This window comes from Phasianus colchicus, chromosome 1 (assembly GCF_987193195.1).
Source record: "Phasianus colchicus chromosome 1, bPhaCol1.hap1.1, whole genome shotgun sequence".
NCBI lineage: Eukaryota > Metazoa > Chordata > Aves > Galliformes > Phasianidae > Phasianus > Phasianus colchicus.
In genome coordinates, this window is record NC_143436.1 from 196,574,263 (window position 1) to 196,594,385 (window position 20,123).

Below are 20,123 nucleotides of genomic sequence, written 5' to 3' on the forward strand. Positions count from 1 at the left end.
GAACTGGTTAATTCTTTGATGATCCCTTGGGGTGCAGGTACTGAGGAAATGACAATCTCTTCTTATCAACAATACCTGCATTCTGAGTGTTCAGTGAATGGAATGTGGCTCATGGAGCTGGGAAACAGGGAATCCCTATGGTATGGTGTGGTCACATTGAGTTTGGTGCTGTGAGATGTGGTTGTGTGCCATCAGTTCTGGGGAACTCGTGTGGCTCTTGTGGATCCATTCAGCATCTCAACCAGGAGTGGGTGAAGGTTGAGTTTTGGAGGGAGAGCAAGGGGAAAGGAAGGGGTCCATCCATTTTCTGGGCAGCCTGGTCTGCTGGTTGGCAACCCTGCACACAGCAGGGGGTTGGAACTGGATGAGCATTGTGCTCCTTTGCAATCCAGGCCATTCTATCATCCTGTGATTCTGTCATCCTGCTCTAGGGGGGCACTGGGGGCCTCTGTTTGGATCTTACCCAGCCAGCATCCCTTGAACATGCTGAATTTGGGTCTCTGCTGTGTTTTCCTGTATTGCTGTTGACTCTTGTGTAACGTCAGGGAAATCAGGCAAGTCTATAATTTATGAACAGGAGATGTATTGAATGTGACAGGGAAAACCACTGGAAATTAGGATACACCAAACAAGTGTTTGTGAAAGGAGCAGGGGATAGATGGAAATTAGATGGAGGTCTTAATGGAGCGAGGTGTTCCAGAGCCATGGGGATGTGGCACTGAGAGGCACGGCGGGGTGACCTGGGGCTGGACTTGGGGGTCTTGGAGGTCTTTCCCAACCTTAATGATTCCATGGATGTGGCTAAAAATGGTACATTGTGACCTTCTGTGTAATAGCATTCCCTTTTTGGGATCGTGGTTGAATTGTGGAATAAGACTGGGACATCTTCTGTCCATTCCCCATGAAATACATGGGTGTAAGGCTTACCCTGTACAGACTTGCAATCAATTAATTTTGTTTGCAGAAACGCTCTAATTATACACTTTTCCAGCCAGTTTGGCACAGGAAGACAAGCAAAATCTCCAGCGGAATGCTTTCCCCATGAAAAAAATCTGTATTATCTTATTTTTCCTTTGGCTTGAACAAATTAATCTGATTGGCAAACCCTTCTAAAAACCGAATAGCGTGCAGTGATTTACCTGCATAGAGCTTGTGCTTTCTGCACACACGGGAGAGCAGCAGGGCTGTCCTCTGGGAGGCTGGAGGGCTGCAGTGACCTGGAAGGCACCCAGCTGGTGCAGCTCCTGTGCTGTGAGCTCTGCCTTTCTTCCCAATTTTCAGCTCCATTCCTGCTCTCAGTGGCAGCTGCTTTAATACTTCTGCCAAAGAGAGTTGCAGGGGGGAAAGGGAAGAAGCACAAAGGAAGGAATTGTTTAGAATTCGGAATCTAAAGATAGATGTTGCTGGTGATGGTTGGTTCCGTTTTTAGCCCAGGTTTGTAAAGAAATGAAGCAGTGACATCACAGAATAGCTTGGGCTGGGAGGGACATTACAAATTGTCCAGTTCCAGCCCCACAGCTGCCAGCTCCACGCTAATTTTGAGTGTGTTGGCCAACTGTGACCAAATCATAGAACTGTAGGTTGTCCCATATTGGAAGGGACCCATGGGGATCATCACCCCCAGCCCTACACAGCACCCCAAACCCAGCCCTATGGCAGAGCAGTGCCCCAATTCTCCCTGAGTTCTGGCAGCTCGGGGCTGTGCCCACCACCCAATGGGGTTCAGGGCATTTTCCTGATATCCAACCTAAAAAGTCAGTGTGACAAAACAATTTTTGCTGCAAGTGTTGATGTTTAATGGCTAATGCTATGTAAATGGGCAGTACACTTGAGGGCAGCCTTTTGGGTTCAGCAAAGATCTCTGCCTGCAGTTGCCATGTCTCTGTACCATCGACCATAGGGTTGGAGCTGGGTGATCTTTAAGGTCCCTTCCAACAAAAGCTGTTCTGTTGTTCTATGAAGGAGAGAGGGGCAAAGCCAGGGCTGTGGATTGGGAGCTGGCTGTGTTGCTGTTGATGTGGTTGGAGTTGGTGATGTGACTGTAGGGGTAAGGAATAGAAATGATGGGGATCAGGTCTCAGTAGTGCCCCTGTCCCAAGGAGGCCACTTGGGGGAAACAGCCACTATACAGAGCCCAGCTCTGTTCCTGCAGGACCATTTATGGAACCATTGCTGCTTAAGATTAACTCCATTCCCTGCACTGGCCATTGGGTTCAAGGTAAGCAAGAGTCACCAGGAGGATGAGACAGTGCTGCTGACATGGGGAAACCATGGAGAGCAGAGAGGAAGAGGTGGGATGGTCCAACATGGATCTCCTGCTTGAGTCCACGTGGTTTGCCACCCAGGTCCTTGGTGCTTTGTACCTTATCTCTTTGATAGGATGAGAGGTAACAGCCTTAAGTTGCACCAAGGGAGGGTCAGGTTGGATATTAGGTAAATTTTCTTCTTAGAAAGAGCAGTGATGCACTGGTACAGGCTGGGGGGAGGGGGCTTGCCCTTCTCTGGTGACTTAACAGATGTATAGTCACATTTTAAGAGATTCTTAAGGCTTTCATAAGCAGCTGCAACAGCATAGAATTGCTGAAGATGCCCTCTAACAGCTTGCTGGGGGCCCTCAGCACAGAGGAGGAAACTGCTGACCCAGAAAAAGAAATGGAAGGAAGCAAGATCAGCGAGCTCTGCAGGGAATGCAGTTATGGGATTTGTTCTGGTCCGTGTGGAAGTGCCGTTCTGAAAGGTTTGGGTTGGAAGGGACCTCAAGGATGATGAAGCTCCAAACCCCACCACAGGCAGGGCCACCAACCTCCACATTTTAGAGCAGCCCAGGCTGCCCAGGGCCCCATCCAACCTGGCCTTGAACACCTCCAGGGATGGACGGGGCATCCACAGCCTCCCTGGGCAGCTGTTCCAGCACCTCACCACTCTCATAGTATAGAGCTTAAAGAACTTTTTTTGTTCCTCTCCAGTTGTAACCCAGTCCTTTTGGTGTGCATGGAGCCTGAGTTGGGAAACGTGGGAAACCCAGAATCAACGCAGCACTTAGTGGGCAGTTCATTGCTAATGGGCTGCAGCGTGGGACCAGCAACAGAAGGCTCTGCCTTGTGCCAAGTGCCTGAGACTACACTGATTTGAATTCAGTTTTTATCTAAAGCAAAATCTGAGCTCAGCCGGGCAGGATTTCATAGAATCACAGAATGGCCTGGGTTGCAAAGGAGCACAATGCTCATCCAGTTCCAACCCCCTGCTGTGTGCAGGTCACCAACCAGCAGACCAGGCTGCCCAGAGCCACATCCAGCCTGGCCTTGGATGCCTGCAGGGATGGGGCATCCACAGCCTCCTTGGGTTTACTCAGCTAAACCCAGCAACATCTGATTTTATCTTCCCAGGCTGCTGGAAACGTTGGGTATGGTGCCCATAACACACACAGAAATTACCTTTTTTCAGCGGTGGATAAATTGATGCGAGGGGAAAAAAAAAATACAGTATTGATTTTCCTTTTCCTGTGGCTTTTTGAGAGGTTGTTAATGCAGCAAGTACACGAGAGCACTCATCTGTCTGTCTGCACAGTAATCTCTAATAAATTGACTTTTTGAAAAACCATTTTTAGTCTGTAGTTTCGGGGACTTGATTTGTGGAGTAGATGATATCTCTTGGCACGTAATTACTCATTTTGGGGCTGCGTAGAAGGTTGCAGGATGCGTTTTGATGCATTATCTGTAGCACTAAACATCTCTCCTATTACTCATACAAGTTTTTCTCTGTGTTTTTCCTTATTGTAGGTGAGCGGAGAGGGTTTGGGGGATCATTTGTGTTCATTGTTCGGAAGCAGTTTTTGGCACAGACACTTTTTGGAGTTAATTCTTGGATGTGATGTGGCTGTGAGGGCAATGATTTATGTCCAAGGAGGTGAAGCATTGCTTGGTCTTAGGGTCTCAGGCTGTGTGAGCAGGCTGGTGGCTGTAATGGACTGAGACCTTCTGGTTCTTGTGATGGGACAAGAGGTGATGGCCTCGTGTTGCACCAGGGGGAGGTTGAGGTTGGATATTGGGGAAAATTTCTTCTCCAAAGAGTGGTGAAGCAGTGGCACAGCTAGCCAGGGAGTGTGGGGGGGTCACCATCTCTGTGGTGTTCAGAACCATGGGGATGTGGCACTGAGGGCTGTGGGCAGTGGGCTTGGTGGGGTGGGTTGGGCTTGGAGATCTTGGAGTCTGGGAGGGCTTTTCCAGCCTTCATGATTCCATGATTTCCAATTGAGCTCTGCTGTCCTCCTGACATCCCAAAGAGAAAAGAGGATGAAGTGCAAGTCCTTTCATCCCAGCTAAAACAGATGTGGAGTCCAGCTCTCTTTCTTATGTGACCTATGCTATCCTAAATGCTTCTCGTGAGCCCATTAAATTTACCTTGTCTTTTCCTTTTGCAACCTTGCATCAAGAAGGAACCAGAGACTCGACCAACTGGAGTCAATGGCCATCTGGTGATGGACAGCCATCAGAACAGCCACCGAGTGTATCTGGCAGGCTTTGTCCTCACAGATCTCTCCAGCTTTGCATTTCTCAATGGATGCATTCAGAACTGCAGCTGCTTCTACTAAATGTCCTTTTTGTTTACATACCAGTCGATGGTATTCGTACCAGCTGAGAAAGTGGGCATTTTTCTCTCTTCATTCCTCACCTCTTGTAGGTCTTGGATCCGGGAGACTCAACATTTCAGGGCTTTGCCTTCCCCATGCAGTTGGTAAAACACTTCACATTTTTTATACCCTTTTGTGCCTCAGAAGTGTTTGTCGTGGGAAGAGTTTTTGATGAGGCACCCAGGGTTCGCTCTCATGTTTTTCTTGGCCCTTGGGCCACTCTTGGAAGCATTGCCTGAAGATGGTTCCAGCAATGTTACGTAGAAATGGAATTGCACATGTGTGTATTTATACACCAGCACCCAGTCCAGCAGGACTACGCTTTTCAGACATTGTTATTCATTCTGAGAAATACCTTAGAATTAACACCAAGCCTCCTTGTCAGAAGTGGAGCATGCTTGACGTCTGGAAAAGGCTCTGCTTCACTTCTTGTTCATGGAACAGTGGAGATGCGTTTTTATGGCTTTGAGACTTTGGGATATACTCTTGGGGTGGCCATTTCCTGCTCTTAGGGGGAAATGCGTGCATTCTGTTCTCCCACTGTCAGTAGTTTTCCAATGCTTTCCTTTACATCTCTCTCCAAGCTGTCCTCATCCACTGTTCACATTCACCTGTGCTGAGGAGCACTGCTGTTTGTTGGAAATCTCCGTGCATTGGACGCGTTGCCCAGCAGCAGAGCGTACAGCTGGCTTTGCTTTCAGTGTTGTGCTTTTTGCTCAGGAGTCATAGAATCACGAAGGTTGGAAAAGACCTCTAAGGCCACCAGGGCCAACCCCAACCATCCCCACTATGCCCAAGTGCCACCCAAAGCCAACCTGTAGAGGATGATACAGTGCTGGGATAGCGGAGGTTGGAACGTAGTGCAGAAGCCAAACAGCTTTTCCCTCTGGATTGAAGGGATATTGTCTACTCGGGGCATCTAATGGCAGATATCCCATGCAATTACAGACTTTTAATTCTTACGAGTTCACGGCACTTCTATTTTTTCTTCCTGGAATGCTGGTTTTTCCTTTTCACTGTTGATTTAGAAGGTAATGGCTTCCATGGGAGGGCCGTGTGCGTTTGTATGGTCGGCTCTTTATTGCAGAAGGCTTTTAGTAGGTCAAGGAATCACACATAGGAGGCTCTTAAAGTGGGCCATGAAATCATTTTGCTTAGCTTTGTTTTATCACTACTTTGACAAATCTTTCTCTCCCCTTGGACTGCGGCTCTCAAAGCAGCAAAACAGCAATGCTCTGCCAGCAGTGCTGCCTTTAAATAAGGCATGGGTAATATTCAATTTGTGTTTCTGCAGAAGTGTTTGCAACTTAGAATCACAGAATCATTAAGGTTGGAAAAGCCTTCCAAGATCCCCAAGTCCAACCCCAACCCACCCCACCATGCATCCCTGGATGCATCCAAGGCCAGGCTGGATGTGGCTCTGGGCAGCCTGGTCTGCTGGTTGGCGACCTGCAGATAGCAGGGGGGTTGAAATTGGATGAGCATCGTGGTCCTTTTCAACCCAGACCATTCTGTGATTCTGTGCCCCGTGGCCATGTCCCCATGTGCCACATCTCCACCATACTGGAACCCCTCCAGGGTGGTGACCCCCGCATCTCCATAGACAGCTGTGCCACTGCATCACCACTCTTTGTGGGAAGAAATTTTTCATGATGTCCAACTTCTTGCCATAGCACTTGGGATATGCTCCTGCTGCTTGGGGGAAAACCAGCTCTGCAGACATTGGAAGTGCAGTGGAGGTCATTTACTTGCATTAAGCAGGGCTTTCCCTGTGGACTCCAATATAATCTTCTATTACCAACCCTGGAGGTGTTGAAGGAACATTTAGACGTTGTGTTGAGGGACATGGTTTAGTGAGAACTATTGGTGATAGGTGGATAGTTGGACTGGATGATCTTGTAGGTCTTTTCCAACCTTGGTGATTCTGTAAATCTATGATTCTGTATTGAGATGGGCTATGAGGTTTGTGGAAAACTGGTTGCAGAGCGCAGTGGTTTGATATAACCAGAAGTTTGGTTGTGTACGGTCTCAGCAGTATAGTAAATGGGGTAGGATGCACCTTTAGCAAATTAATGGATGGAATCTGCTAAATTGATGGAAGAGCAGTGTTTTTTGTGCCCAAGGGAACGAGGTAAACTGGGAAACGGGGCTGATGGAAACCCACCTAAAGAAAGACAAACGCAGCATCCTTCATGTGAGAAAGGATCATAGAATGGTAGAATGGTTTGGGTTGGAAGGGACCTTGAAGCTCACCCACTCCCAACCCCCTGCTGTAGGCAGGGACACCTCCCATAGCCCAGGTTGCTCACAGCCCCATCCAGCCTGGCCTTCAGTGCTTCCAGGGAGGGGGCATCCACAGCCTGGCTGGGCAACCTGTGCCAGTGTCTCACCACCCTCACAGGATGGAATTTCTTCCTAGTATCTGGTCGTCCCATGCAGGAGGCTCCTTGGCACATGGAGGGCAGCGAGATGCTGGGGTGAGACCAGCAGGAGCCTCTTGGGATGAGCTGGAGAAGGTACAGGGGAACCTCATGACTGTTGTACCTGCAAGGAGGTTATGGGCAGGATGGTGCACGTTTCTCAGAGGTGTGGGATGATAAGAGGTAACAGATACAAGTTTGACAGAGGTAACACGTTGGGGTGGAGGGGAATCAGCCACAAACCCTGAACGTGTTGCCTGAGGAAACATGGGAATCCCCATTAGATGGGTTTCTAACAACAGGTTTCGGAATTGCTTCTGCCAGGAATAGCTCCAGTTTTGCCTTGAAGCAAGGAGTGAGCGCATGGCTTTTCCAGCTTTGCTTTTCCCATAATGAGCCTGTGGGAGTTCCAGAAGAACGTCTCATCCATCCTTTCTTGTAAAGATCAAAAACACCCCAAACCAAAACAGTAAAACAAACCCAATCCCTCCCAACACTCCAAAAATACTCTGCACGTCTTTATTCTTTGTGCTTCCAGAAGTGGTCAGCATCCTCCTACAGGGCATCCTGGTCCTCTGGATGTGCATCAGCTGCCAAATCCAAGCCTGCTGGACGTTCCCACCTTGGGTTCAACTCAGAGATCAGGAGAAAAGAATTCCTTACAGATTTTTGCAACACACTGAAATACAAGCAGCCCTTTTTCATTCCCTCGAGAGACACCAAAGTCTATTTGGAGGAATAAGAGTGCAGCGCAATATTTAGTCATAAATTGGAGATTTCCACCACCGTGTTGACTTGGAGCATATGTTAGTGAAACATGTCTCTGCTTTGCAGACAATCGTGCTTATGCTGTGGCAAGCACATTTAAAACAAGCATGGAAAATGTGCTGCTGGGAACAATGCAGGAGCAATGGTGGGGTCATTGAGATGACTTAATAGGGCTTTTTTTTTTTTTCCTAGCTATCTGTATTAAATCAATGATTCGTATAAATGATGCCAAGGGGAATTAATTGCTATTACACGGTATAAAAAAAACTGCCAAACCAAGGGCAAAACTTTCACTGTTGCAGTGCACGAAATGAGATGGAGTTATGGTGTGGTTTCTGGGAGCATGAAATGGCTGTGCTTCTCACCCTGAAATGGCCGTGATGTGGTGTAAAAAAGGGATTTGGGGAGCAGAGGTTGGAGGGTTCTGGTATGTTTGGAGGCTATGGTATATTTGGAGGTTCTCCAAAACATACAACGACTATCAAAGCTGAAATGCATTTTTCTCCTTGGCCTGGGTACGTCTCCATCACCCAGATGTGCAGAGGAATTCGAGAGTTCAGTGGGGTTCAGTGGTTCAGTGGGGGCTGAACTCTTACATACCACGTGGGGGTTAGATTGGAGTCTAAATAATATTGTTTATTTCTTATCTCTGCAAGAGGGACACTTCCTACCATTCTCTCTTGCAGAAATATACAAAGAAAATAACTTCATATATTTCTGTGGTCAGATCCCATGAGGATGAGGTGATGCAGGTATCTTAATGAGGCATCCAAGGGCTCGGTGATGGGCTTGGCTTAGAATGTGTTCTGCTGGCACATTTTTGGGGCTGTTGGAAGATATCCTGTGGCTTCTCAGAGACAGAGAACGTTATGGGTGTGTGAGCAGAAGATGCTTTGGCAGTGGCTATCTTATGCTATTGCTTTGGGATGTTTCTCACCCTCATCAGTGGAGAGGAAAAAAATGAGCTTGGCCTTGTTGCTTGATTTTGGTATGCACTTGACACAGAAACGTGGCCATTTCCTGGGAAGTTGCATTTTGAATAGAAGGTAATGTGACGAGAAGAGAATGTGAGAGTGGAAACACCATTGCGTAAAGGAGAATGGGTGAAAGATGCACTTCTGTGAGCTGGTTAAGGAAAAGTCATCTTTTGTGTGCAAGAAGATGCCCTGCAGGCATTCAAGGCCAGGCTGGATGTGGCTCTGGGCAGCCTGGGCTGCTGGTTGGTGACCTGCACACAGCAGGGGGTTGGAACTGGATGAGCATTGTGCTCCTTTGCAACCCAGGCCATTCTATCATCCTGTGATTCTATGAAGAACAGTAGTCTTCAAAGTTGGAATCTGCAAGGCAGAAAGAAAAGGCATGGAGGAGCAGATGGAAAGCGTGGGGTGTAGGTTTTGCTGTGGTTATTCAGTAGAGGAACTGATGGATGTCATTTTAACTTCTAATTAGCTTTTTTACTGATGTTGCTCTGCTTGTCAAAGGGAATCAAGTGGCGAAAAATTAGTGACAGCAATGGGTGATGACTTCTCAAGGAAGGAAGGAGAGACTTGCACTGCTTAGTAAGTGCTCAGTAGATCCTAGTGACAGAAATGTTGACTTAACTGGCTTGTAATTGCTTTTCAACTTATTTAGAAATGAGTTTGTTACTGAAAAGCAATCAGTCCTCACACAGCTGTGATGAACATTGGAAACACCTCAATGGATAAGGAGTTACCCACCTTAAAATTATCTAATCTGTGTGTCTGGCTCAATAAATGACTTGATTAAGTGTAGCTGAGTGCAGGGATGCTGCTCTGGTATCAGTCAACATGTGTGTGCTCTGGGTGTGGTGGAAGACAAAAGGTCTGATAAGCTGTTGATTGATTGCTTAGGGAAATTTTGTGGATAAGTTGAACACTGCTTTTCTGAGTCACTTTTTTGACCAGAATTCCTTCTCCCAAGACTTGGTACGGCTGGATGGAGCGCAGGCTCTTGGCACAGAAAAGTCACTGGCAAAACCATCCGCCTACCACCAATGTTGTCCACTAAACCACGTCCCTAAGTACCACGAGACACAGATTATACAGACAAAACAGTGATCAAGCCATGTACCTTGGCTGATTTTTCAAATGGAAATGACTGTCTGTGTCAATGCGACAACCTGCAAATTGATTTTATTGTCATGAGGATAGTGGAGAAAAGATCACACGTCTGCCTTCTGTAGTGGTATTAGCAAAACATCAAGAAGGGATGAAGGACTACTTGCAATCATAGAATCATAGGATCACAGAAGGGCTTAGGTTGGAAGGGACCCCAAGGATCATTCTGTGTAATTCTGTTTTGGCGTTTGTCCACAAACATGGCTCAACTGGACAAGGATGGATAAAACCATCCAGGCTATGTAGACATGCATGTCTTGCTCTTTGTTTTATCTCGCTGTCCCTAAAATTATTATTCCATGCAACAAATGAATAAACTATTTTGAAAAACATGTCTTTTGTTGCTGGAAACACCTGGTTTTCCCCAACAGTTCCCTGGGGGACTTCATCCAGTGGGTAAATTAAAGGAGTGTCAATGGAAGACAGGCTCTGGGACCCAAACCTAATAGTTAAGTTTTGTGGATACCTTCTTGTAGTAAATTTGTGACATAGTGCCTGTTTAGTAAAAGTGTGCCTTCTTAGAAAGACTTTGTGGAGCTTTGTGGTGCCAGGAGTTGGACTTGATGATCCTTGTGGATCCCTTCCAACTTGAGATACTCCATCATTCTTTGCAAGGCTGAATGACTTAGGATTGTAGACTCGGAGAATCACTGAGGTTGGAAAGGACCTCTCAGATCCCCAAGCCCAACCCCAACTCATCCCTCCATGCCCACTGACCACGTTGATGGTCATCAGCACTGACATGGCCGTCAACACCGACGTTGGCTCGACTTCTACTCGTCCTCCCGTCACCACATTGGTGGGACTGAGCGGCCTTCTGCTCAGCCAGCCCAGAGAACAGCAGAAAAGGATTATTTTTAACCCAGGTGAGTTCTCCAGTCTGCTTTGCTGGTGGCTGCAGGAGGGCTGTGCTGGTACTGAGGCACGGGGCAGTTTTCAAGGGAGGAAGCAGAGGAAGAGCTGTGAGCCAGCGCGGCCACTGGGGCTTCCTGCTGTGAGGTCTGCCTTCCAAAATTACTTTTTTCCATGCCTTTTTTTCCTGCTCAGTGATCCCACAGATGTTTCGGGCTTCCGATTCATCCAGGTGGATCTAATTTGATATATCTATATATTATGTATATATATATATATAGCCAATACTTCTGGTTTTTCAAGGTTTTATTTTTGGATGTGTCCTGAAAAGAACTGAACTGTGGTCTGGATGATCTGATTTAGCATCTACATGCATGAGGCTCTATGACAAATGTCCCTGGTCAACTCTCTCCGCTGTCTCCTTGCTCCCAGTCTTTGAGCTGTAGCCCTTCAATTATTCACTATGTGAGCAAAGGTTATATGGGAATGGAGCTCTGTCGATGCTTGTCCTCATGTCTGAGTAGATTGTCTGTCATGTTCTCGTTAATCCCTCTTTTTTTAGTGCTATGAAGGCTCGTAATAGAATGTTATTCTTGGATTTTTTTGTCAGGACGGAGAAAGGTCAAACTGAGGCTGCTGTAGTTGTAAAGTTTAATTTTAGTTTTTAAGGTGATTGCTGCATTTAATTTTAGAATAGAAATTTTCCCGTGTTTTCTGTTAGGAGGGGAGTAATGGCCTTAAGTTCTTCCAGGGGAGGTTCGGATTCAATGCTAGGGAAAGTTTATTCTCTGGAAGTGCAGTCAGGCACTGGCATGGGCTGCCCAGGGGCTGTGGGGGGGTCACCACCCCTGGGGGTGTCCCAGATTTGTGGGGATGTGGCATTGAGCAATGTGGGCAGTGGGCATGGTGGGATGGGTTGGGATTGAGTTGAGGATCCTAGAAATCTTTTCCAATGATTCCAAGCCTTTGAAGGTTCAGGATTGCCAGTGGTGTAGTGAACGGCTTCAGTTAACGTTGTACTTAGATAATTAACTTGCTTTTGACTGCAAAGTTGTCTGTGGGTTAATAACCTCTAGGTGTCTTAGAAAGTACAGGTTGCACAAGAGAGAATAACAACTCCACAATACCGTGGTGGTGTAACCTTGATGAAAACAGGAGGTGAATGACTTTGATCATCTACTTCTGTGCCTTTGAATATTTTTTCCTGTCTAGAATTAGAATTGCGTTTGATACAAGGACGCAGCCCAGCACATTGGGCTGGTGCTGGAAATGGACCTGGAGGTGTTCAGGGAACGTTCAGACGTTGAGTTGAGGGACGTGGTTTAGTGAGAACTATTGGTGATGGGTGGGCAGTTGGACTGGACAATCCTGGAGGTCTTTTCCAACCTTGGTGAGCCTATGATTCTGTGCAGCACTGGGAGAAGATGGTGCTTTGAGGCTGAAAGTGCATGGGGATAGGAGCACCTGGGGACTGTGCAGAAGAATGCTCATTAAGTAATCGCAGTCAATTGATTTTTTTTTACTCATTGGAGCTGAATAACATTCTTGGTTTTGCTAGGTTAGGATGCCCAGAGGCTTAAACACAAGGCTGTGGAATCGTAGAATGGTTCTTTGGCCTTTTGGCTAAAACCAACGTGGTGTTGAGTAGACCAATGGAATAAGACGTAAATACAACGGGTGCTTGAGTGCCTGGCTCCATCCGAGCATTGCTAGACTTTGTCCAGTGGGATTTAAGCTCATGATGTTTTTCTCTTCCTTCCAAAATCACAGTCCTGCTGAGCGTCCTGTTGGATGGCCATACTATTCCATCCGTAGGGAAGGTTTTTGAGGAAGAAAATTGGCTCAGGAGGAAAGTTGCGCAGTGCCATCCAACTGAATCAAGTCATTTCCTCAGCTGAGAAGGCTGTGTTTGTACTCTACAGCATGTCAGGAACTCGGTGAAGGTTTTTATCTTCATTTGATAAGTCATGGAGTGTGTTTTTAAACGAGCTGTGCCAACACAGCGTTTTGCCCTAACAATATGCAGTCTGCCAAGGTGAGATTTGTACACAATGTGTTCTAATTAATTCTTAATCGATTTCATAATCCCTGTTCCCAGCTCCTACCTCTGGAGTTTGATTTTTTATAGAGGAACAAAAGCAATGGATAGAAAAGGATAGAAATGGATGGAAGTGTGACAGAAGAATAATTGTGAGATCACCCTAACGGTGAAAAGAAGCAAACTTAAGTATTGGTCATAGCAGAGGAGGATAGAAATAAAATGAAGGAAACTCTGCCTGCTTCCAAATTGATGAAGATAGCAGGTAAAGAGTTTTCTTACTGAGTAACACCAGTAATCTTATAAGGAAATATTAAAGGGTTTAAACTTTTTGGCACCAAAAACAACGGGAGGGAAGGGAGGACTCAGGGAGTAAGCTGCAGGAATCCTTTGTTGGGTTTCTTTGCTCAATTGGATAGAGGTGAATTGCTTTAAAAGCTAGGGCATGTAATCTAATAATTAGTAAAATTAGAAGTTAATGGGAAACTTGAGCAAAACGCTTTCTCCTTCAGTTAATGAATTTATTCAGCAAGCTGCTGCAACTTTGGCTCTCTGAAGAAGCCTGTGGGAAGCTGAGAGCAGTGAGCAGGAGGTGCAGGAGCCCTGACCTTAAACTGAGGTGCCTTTCCTCTTGTAGAAATCTGGTAGACGAGCAAAGAAACTGCACTGTAAGGCACTGGCATGGGCTGCCCAGGGAGTGGGGGGGTCACCATCCCTGGGGATGTTCCACACTGTGGGCTGTGGGCACGGTGGGGTGGGTTGGGCTTGGAGATCTTGGGGGTCTTTTCCAACCTGAATGACTTTATGATTCTAAATCTATGTGGGCTGGAGGAGGTGTAGCAGCATCCAGAAACTTGAAAAGCCAAAACGAAGCAAAGCCCCTCAGTTCCAGCAATCCAGGATTGGTTTTTATGTCCACCCTGGGCTCCTCATGTGCCATTTTCTCTTTAAAAAATGTTTTCCTTGTCTAAATGCCCAATAAATGCCATACAGAATTCGGATAGAAGTAGATTTTTGCTAGGTACTCATTTGAGTGATCTATCTTGAATTCTGACCATTTCTGAGTGTTTTTTGAAAGAGAGAAGAGGGCAGTGATGCTTTGTGTCCATAGGTAATGGACAGCCTCCATCTCCTAGCAGCATCAGCACAGAATTATAAGGAACCTAATGGCTTTGACTTCTGGTCAAGAATAAAGCAGAAAAGAACCTTAAAAATGACCCCAAAGGGTGATTTTACCGAGTGCCTGGTGGGCAGTACCATAAGGGAGGTGCTGATGCTGTTGTGGCTGAAGGAAGACCCAGTGATGGGGTGAACAGGAGGTGGGCACAGCACTTCTGTCTGTTTGTTTACAGCTGGAAAAGAATGGAAAGATGAAGTTGCTGATAATCCCCTGCCCTGCAGGTCACTGCAGCACTGCCCTGCTAAACCAAGCTGGATATATGGAAGGAAAGCACCACTGGTGCATTCAGCAGACGTGGCACTCCTCCAGGAGTTGCACGGAGGAATTTATGGGCTTCTGTGGCCATAGAGGTGGAAAGATGTAAAAATAATAAATTAAAAAAAAAATAATAATGCAAAACTTGACAAATTTAGCTACTAAGGTGAAGCGATGAGGGCGAAGGCATCGAGATTGAGTGTAAAATGGGTGGAAAGAGGGTTGGTCCCATAGGTGGGCACACTCGAGGATGCTGGGGGAAGACTGGGGGGCTGCAGCTATGGGGAAGGAGTTGCACCCAGGTTTGTGGCACCCAGATTGCTTTTCTTGTTTCTTTCTCGCTGCAAAAGGAATCACTTATTTAACTTGACAAAATGTTACCGAAGCTTTTGGAAGTGAAGCTGCAGCCCACGTCTTCTTGATAAATGGCTGTGTGTATTCCTGGAAGGAAGTTAAAACGGGGCTGTGTTATATTTGGTACCTCCTGAAGCACTGAGGCTACTCCAAGTACAAAATGTGCTCCAAGAGAGACTCATTTGCCAGCGCTGAGCGTGATGTGATGAGATTTGTCAAGTCGTCCTTTCTGCTGGAGCTCACTTTGCTTTTCCTCTCTCTCCTGGAGACGGTCTGTAGTTATGTCATTGAACTGGGAAGCTGCAAAGAAAGCCAGAAACCCCAAAAATGTGAGGAATCTCCAAGCAACGCACACAGTGTGTTGTAAGGCAGAGGGAGAGAGGGCAACCGTGTGCACGTAGCATCATTAAGGCTGGAAAAGGCATCCAAGGTTCCCACCCCACCGTGCCCACTGCCCATGTTCCTCAGTGCCACATCCCCACATTGTGAACAGTGATCACATGGTTGTCACAGCATCAAGATTACCCAAAATTTCAGGCTCTAGCACTGTTTTTTGGCTTTATTCTAAGGATGCCATCTCCAGTGACACGCTGGTGTTGTCCTCCAGCAGGGCATCCCAGGAATGTCAAGAGAAGTGAATCTCTCTCTCCTCTTTTCCCTTGGTTCCATCTTTCTCCTTGCAAGCCATTTGGTTCCAGGGTGGTGAAATAAACTGACCCACAAGAAATATGGATCCTGGTTTGCAAACATTGGGTTTTTTGCTCCTCTGTGTATTGGGGGCAGCATGGGGGGTTGCCCATGAGCTGTCCCTGAGCAGTGCAGTGGGCTCTTTCATTGTCATTTCCCTCAGTTTTCCTATCAGCTGGGAAAGGATGGTGTGGGAATGCCATGTAAAGCTTGGTTGGCCTAAAACCAAACCCTTGCCCAGGAACTGGCTGAGTTCCCGTGTTTTCTCCTTTTTGGAAGCTGAGAAGACCCTGGTTCTGGTTTATCTGCTCCTGATGCTGGCTGTTTCTAGATATATGCAGTCCTCCAGCAGGATATAGGAAAGCATTGAGTTTCAGCTCATACAGCCTCAGTGCAAGATGCACCATGTGAGTACCCAACCCAAAGCCACCGAGCGTAGCTGATGCCTGCAGAAAGATTCTCAGTCTTGGTTGAAGAGAAGATGCAAATGCTGAATAATCTGGTGGAAATCCCAATGGAAAAAAAAAAACATGTTCTTTGAGTTTTTAGAAGTTAAACAAGTGGACATTTATTTTAAGGGAGCTGCAGTAGATGCACCCACCCAGCAGTGGGTCCGTTTCATGCACGCATGCCTTGCTGCTCTTGCTGCAGTGCAAAGATGACATCTCCATGCTGGGACAAGCCATGCTTTCTGTGCATTGGGTTTGCCAACAGAGCAAACTTACTGATGATCCTCTTTCTGTTGTTCCTTTAGAGCTGTGGAATGCTGTGACCAGTCCCACTGCCCCGCAGCCAAAGGCAGATCACCATCTGGATCATCTCCATCTTCACTTCTCCACTTCATCTCCACTTCTCCAAGGAAGTTTGTTCACAAGAGGTACTGACTCACATTTGCATGGTGTACTCGAATGGTTACATTTTAATGGAAATACTGTGTTGATTTATAAAGTTAATAAGTGTGAGGTAATGAGGACTGGGATAGAACGCACAGTAGGTGTGTGCTGCTCTTGTAAAGAACTGCAAGAGTTGGCTTTTTAGTGGTTGTTAGTCTTTATATCATCTTAGCAAACACAATTGTTTTGTATCCAAAAGAAGGCAAAAGGCATCAGCTGGGTCAAAATCAGTGGGTTGGCAAAGGGATGGTCCTCATATGCAGCTCTGTCATCTGCCCATAGATGGTTTTCTGTCAGTTTCTATTGCTGCTTTCTGTAAAAGAAATCATAGAATCAGAGAATGATAGAATGGCCTGGGTTGAAAAGGACCACAGTGATCATCTAGTTTCAACCCCCTGCTATGTGGAGGGTTGCCAACCAGCAGACCAGGCTGCCCAGAGCCACATCCAGCTTGGAAAGCATCACTGTGTGTCTGCCCTGTAGGTGAATTTTCCCCTGGCTATTCATGCTCTGCTCTTACTGCAGAGAAAACACCAGGACAGCTGAAGTGTCAGCCTGACCCAACCCAGCTGCTTTTGCGCAGGACTGTGGCAAAAATAGACTTTTTTTTATTCCCCCTTTTTATGTGTGTTGCTGATTGCTTAGTAACACAAACCTTAAATGTCAGCAGCTGGGCTGCCCACTGAGCGTTCTGCTCCCACTCGAGTCAGAGCTGCTCAAAAGCAGATGCAGGCAGAGAGCAGCAATGCTGATGGATGCTCTCTGCACAGGGATCTGTTGCATTATTGCACTTGCATTGAACAGTGATGCATGCTGTCTCCCTTGCTCTCCCAGTATTTTAGCCCATTGAGTGCTCCAGCCCAGCATTGGGAAAAGCCCTGCTCTGGTTCAGTACCTGCTGTTGGCTTATGGATGAAAGCAGGCTGATGTTTCTTCCTTCCCTCCACATGTCCCAAACAGGATGGGACAGTGCCAAAGGTTTCAGAAAAACTTTGCTTTTGCTGATCGTGCAGCAACAATGGGTCCTTTTCTCTTGGATATCAAACCAGAAAAGGATAAAGGGAAAAAGAGGTCCTTGACTCTCCATATGTCCCCTTTTTCTGCCCCCCATATTTCGAGGCTGAAGCAGCAATGGGAGGCATAGATGGGGCTGTGCTGCTGTGTCTGAGCAGAGGAAACAGAAATGCAGGGCTGCAGAAGGGCTGGGAGCAAAGAGAAAGGCACACAGTGGATGAACAGTGAAGGAGGAAGATGGCAGAGGTGGAGTTGAATTGCTGAGAGATTGGGGTGTTTGGAAATGAAAGGACAGAAGAATTCAGTTAAACTCTTGGTGGGTGTTGTGCTGACCTCTTAACTTTGTCTGCTCAGGTTGTTTCCTGCTCAGGAAGTAAGCCCTCATCCCTTTTCCCTGCCAAATCCAGGGGAATGCCACCAATGCAATAGTTAATCATAATGTGGAAAGCCCATGTATGTCTAAAAATAACCTCTCTTATCTGTGTTCATGGTTGGGTTTGAGGTAAACATTTAGAAATGCATTTTAGCATTAGGCTGTCTGTGAGCAGTGTGTGGTGTGTGGATGGAATTTGGTGTGTGTTTAAAAACCCTTTGGATGTGGTGCTCAGGGCCATGATTTAGCAGAGGGTTGTTAGAGTTAGGGTAGGATGGCTGGGTTGAGGTTAGACTTGATGACCTGTAAGGTCTTTTCCAACCGAGCAATTCTATAATTCTGTGGTTCTATGATTCCTAGTGCTAAGCCTGTTTGGACCTCATGGATTCTCCCTTCACCTCACAATTTCTGATTTCACACGGAGAATTTCTGATCTGGAGTCTTGCGAGTGTTCTATAGAATCTTTAAGGTTGGAAAAAACCATTAAGGTCATGAGGTGCCAGTTTTGTGGGGTCCACAATACTCCACAAAGCTCTGCTCTGGGACAGGAATTTCCTTTCAGAGCACATATGATTTGGATGATGCCATCTATAGCACCAATCTTTGTAGGTCCCAGGATCCAGTGGTAGAGTGAAGTGAGATCCCTGTCCACGGTGCTGTCTAATGATGGTGGTACCCAGGCCAGGGTGAGTCACGTTCCCTCTTTTCCTCTGGATGATGTGTAGAGGAGGGGAATAGGTTGTGTTAGAATATTGTCCATGTTTTAAAATGTAGTTTTCTGCACACGTTGTGGGTTTTTTAATGTGTTTATGTCTGTGAAAATGCTTGAGTTCAGAGCACGCTGCTCATCTCATGGCTTGGAAAATGCAGGTAGGAGCGTGTTTGTGTCTACACTGTAGTGCTGTGCAGGTAGATGGAACATAAATCAGGGCACAGGAGCACTACCCACTGCTTCAGAGCCCTCCTTTGAGGACGTTTGCATTTCAGGTACTTGTGTAGGTGGTGAGAAAACATGTAGCACTAGGAGCTTCAGGAACGATTAAGATCACAGACCATAGAATGGCTTTGGTTGGAAGGGACCTTAAAGCCCATCCAGTTCCAAATCCTGTCTTGGACAGTGTTGCCACCCATCTGATCAGGATGCCAGACTCTCTTAAGTGTACCCCAGGACAACTCTGGGTGCTGCAAGGTGCTGAGTTTGGGGTTCTGTCTTCCCTCTCCCATGCCAGTCATAAATACAGAAGTGGACAAGGTTTGGGACCTGTGATTATTTTGACCATCCTTGACATCTTTGGCCATCCTCAATTACATTTTTCAATCCTTGATTACATTACCGATCCTTAATTACTTTGTCCATCCTTGCTTCATGTGAGTTTTCACTTCCTGAAAACATTTTTTTGGGACGTGGTCAGTGGGCATGGTGGGTATTGGTTGGGGTTGGACTTGGAGATTTTACAGGTCTTTTCCAACCTTAAAAATTCTATGACTTTATGACAGATGAGCCTATGTCTCTTTTCCTCCTTTGAGCCGAGGAAATGCACTGTAGCTGTATCTCATCATATGGATGCCAGTGAAAAGCTCATTGGCCCCGGCATCTTTTTGTAGTCATGCATAGCCTTTGGAACCTGTTGGTAGGGACTGGGATCCAGCAGACCCGCAGTGAGCAGGCATCATGGCTTATGCATAGAGAGCAAAGCGATGCGGTTACGTCTATTTTTATATATATACTTTGCTTTTGAGTCATGGATTTCAAAACCACAAATGAAGCTGTGCATTTCCTGAAGAGACGAAGGCAGAAAACTCCTCAAACTCCATCCAAACGAGTGCAGTGTGCTGAGAAAATGCCTGGAGGCCTTGCCAGTGAGGTGATGGGAGGAGGTCTGCTTGAGTGCTGCTTGCCAATCTTGCTGGAGAAGTGCAGAAGTGCTCCCAGGTCCCGAAGGCTTTTGCCTGGGAGGTTGCAGTGCATGGGCAATGAGTTCCCCATTCCCTGCAGTGCTTCCCCAGCACTCGTTCCACATTTCTGCTCCAACAAAAGCCATGCTGGAAGTGATGGCCCTTCCTTCGTTCCTTCAGATGTATAATTCACCACCTCTTCCCGGCGTGCCAGCCTTGTTTGTATTGATAAATGAATGTTCCCTGTGTACAGCCTGTAGATGAATCTGCTCCCTGAGTACAATGCTGCTCAATATACCTGTTTCTGATTAAATGCATTTGAATGTGTGAGTTTGGTTAAAAAGCTACACCTTTCACAGATTCTTTTGTTAGCTCGTAAAGGCTGTGTGTTCTGATTTATAGTGCCAAAAGGGGTAAACTGACATTAAAAGCATTAATTAGTCTTGGTTGGCTGCACAAAGAATAGAGTTGATGTGAGCCAGCTTTTGATTTAGCCCTTTGTGGGCCTTCGGTTTTGCCTAAGCTTGTTACAGAGTTGTATCTCTGCCTTTTTCATGCTAGATTGTATAATTAGAGTTTAGTGTGAAGTACAGTGATTGGGCTTGAAGAGAGCATGAGCCCTCTG

At 46.5% G+C, this 20,123-nt stretch overlaps 1 protein-coding gene across 14 annotated transcripts in view; it reads left to right on the top strand.

The window, feature by feature from the left end:
* The window catches only part of FAM168A (family with sequence similarity 168 member A), a 150,025-nt gene that overhangs the window by 27,115 nt on the left and 102,787 nt on the right, over nucleotides 1–20,123 (top strand). For 12 of the 14 annotated variants that reach the window (XM_090134269.1, XM_090134264.1, XM_090134262.1 and 9 more), the window contains one exon: nucleotides 16,077–16,199. The exons of 1 other annotated variant lie outside the window; for it this stretch is intronic. Coding sequence is in view for 7 of the 13 variants with exons in the window: in XM_090134268.1 (XP_089990394.1) it covers nucleotides 16,077–16,199 (123 nt within the window). In the remaining 6 variants the exon portion in view is untranslated. Of the gene's footprint in view, nucleotides 1–12,578; nucleotides 12,844–12,936; nucleotides 13,112–16,076; nucleotides 16,200–20,123 lie in introns of all 14 variants that reach the window. One more of the 14 variants, XM_031606094.2, reaches the window with a different exon arrangement.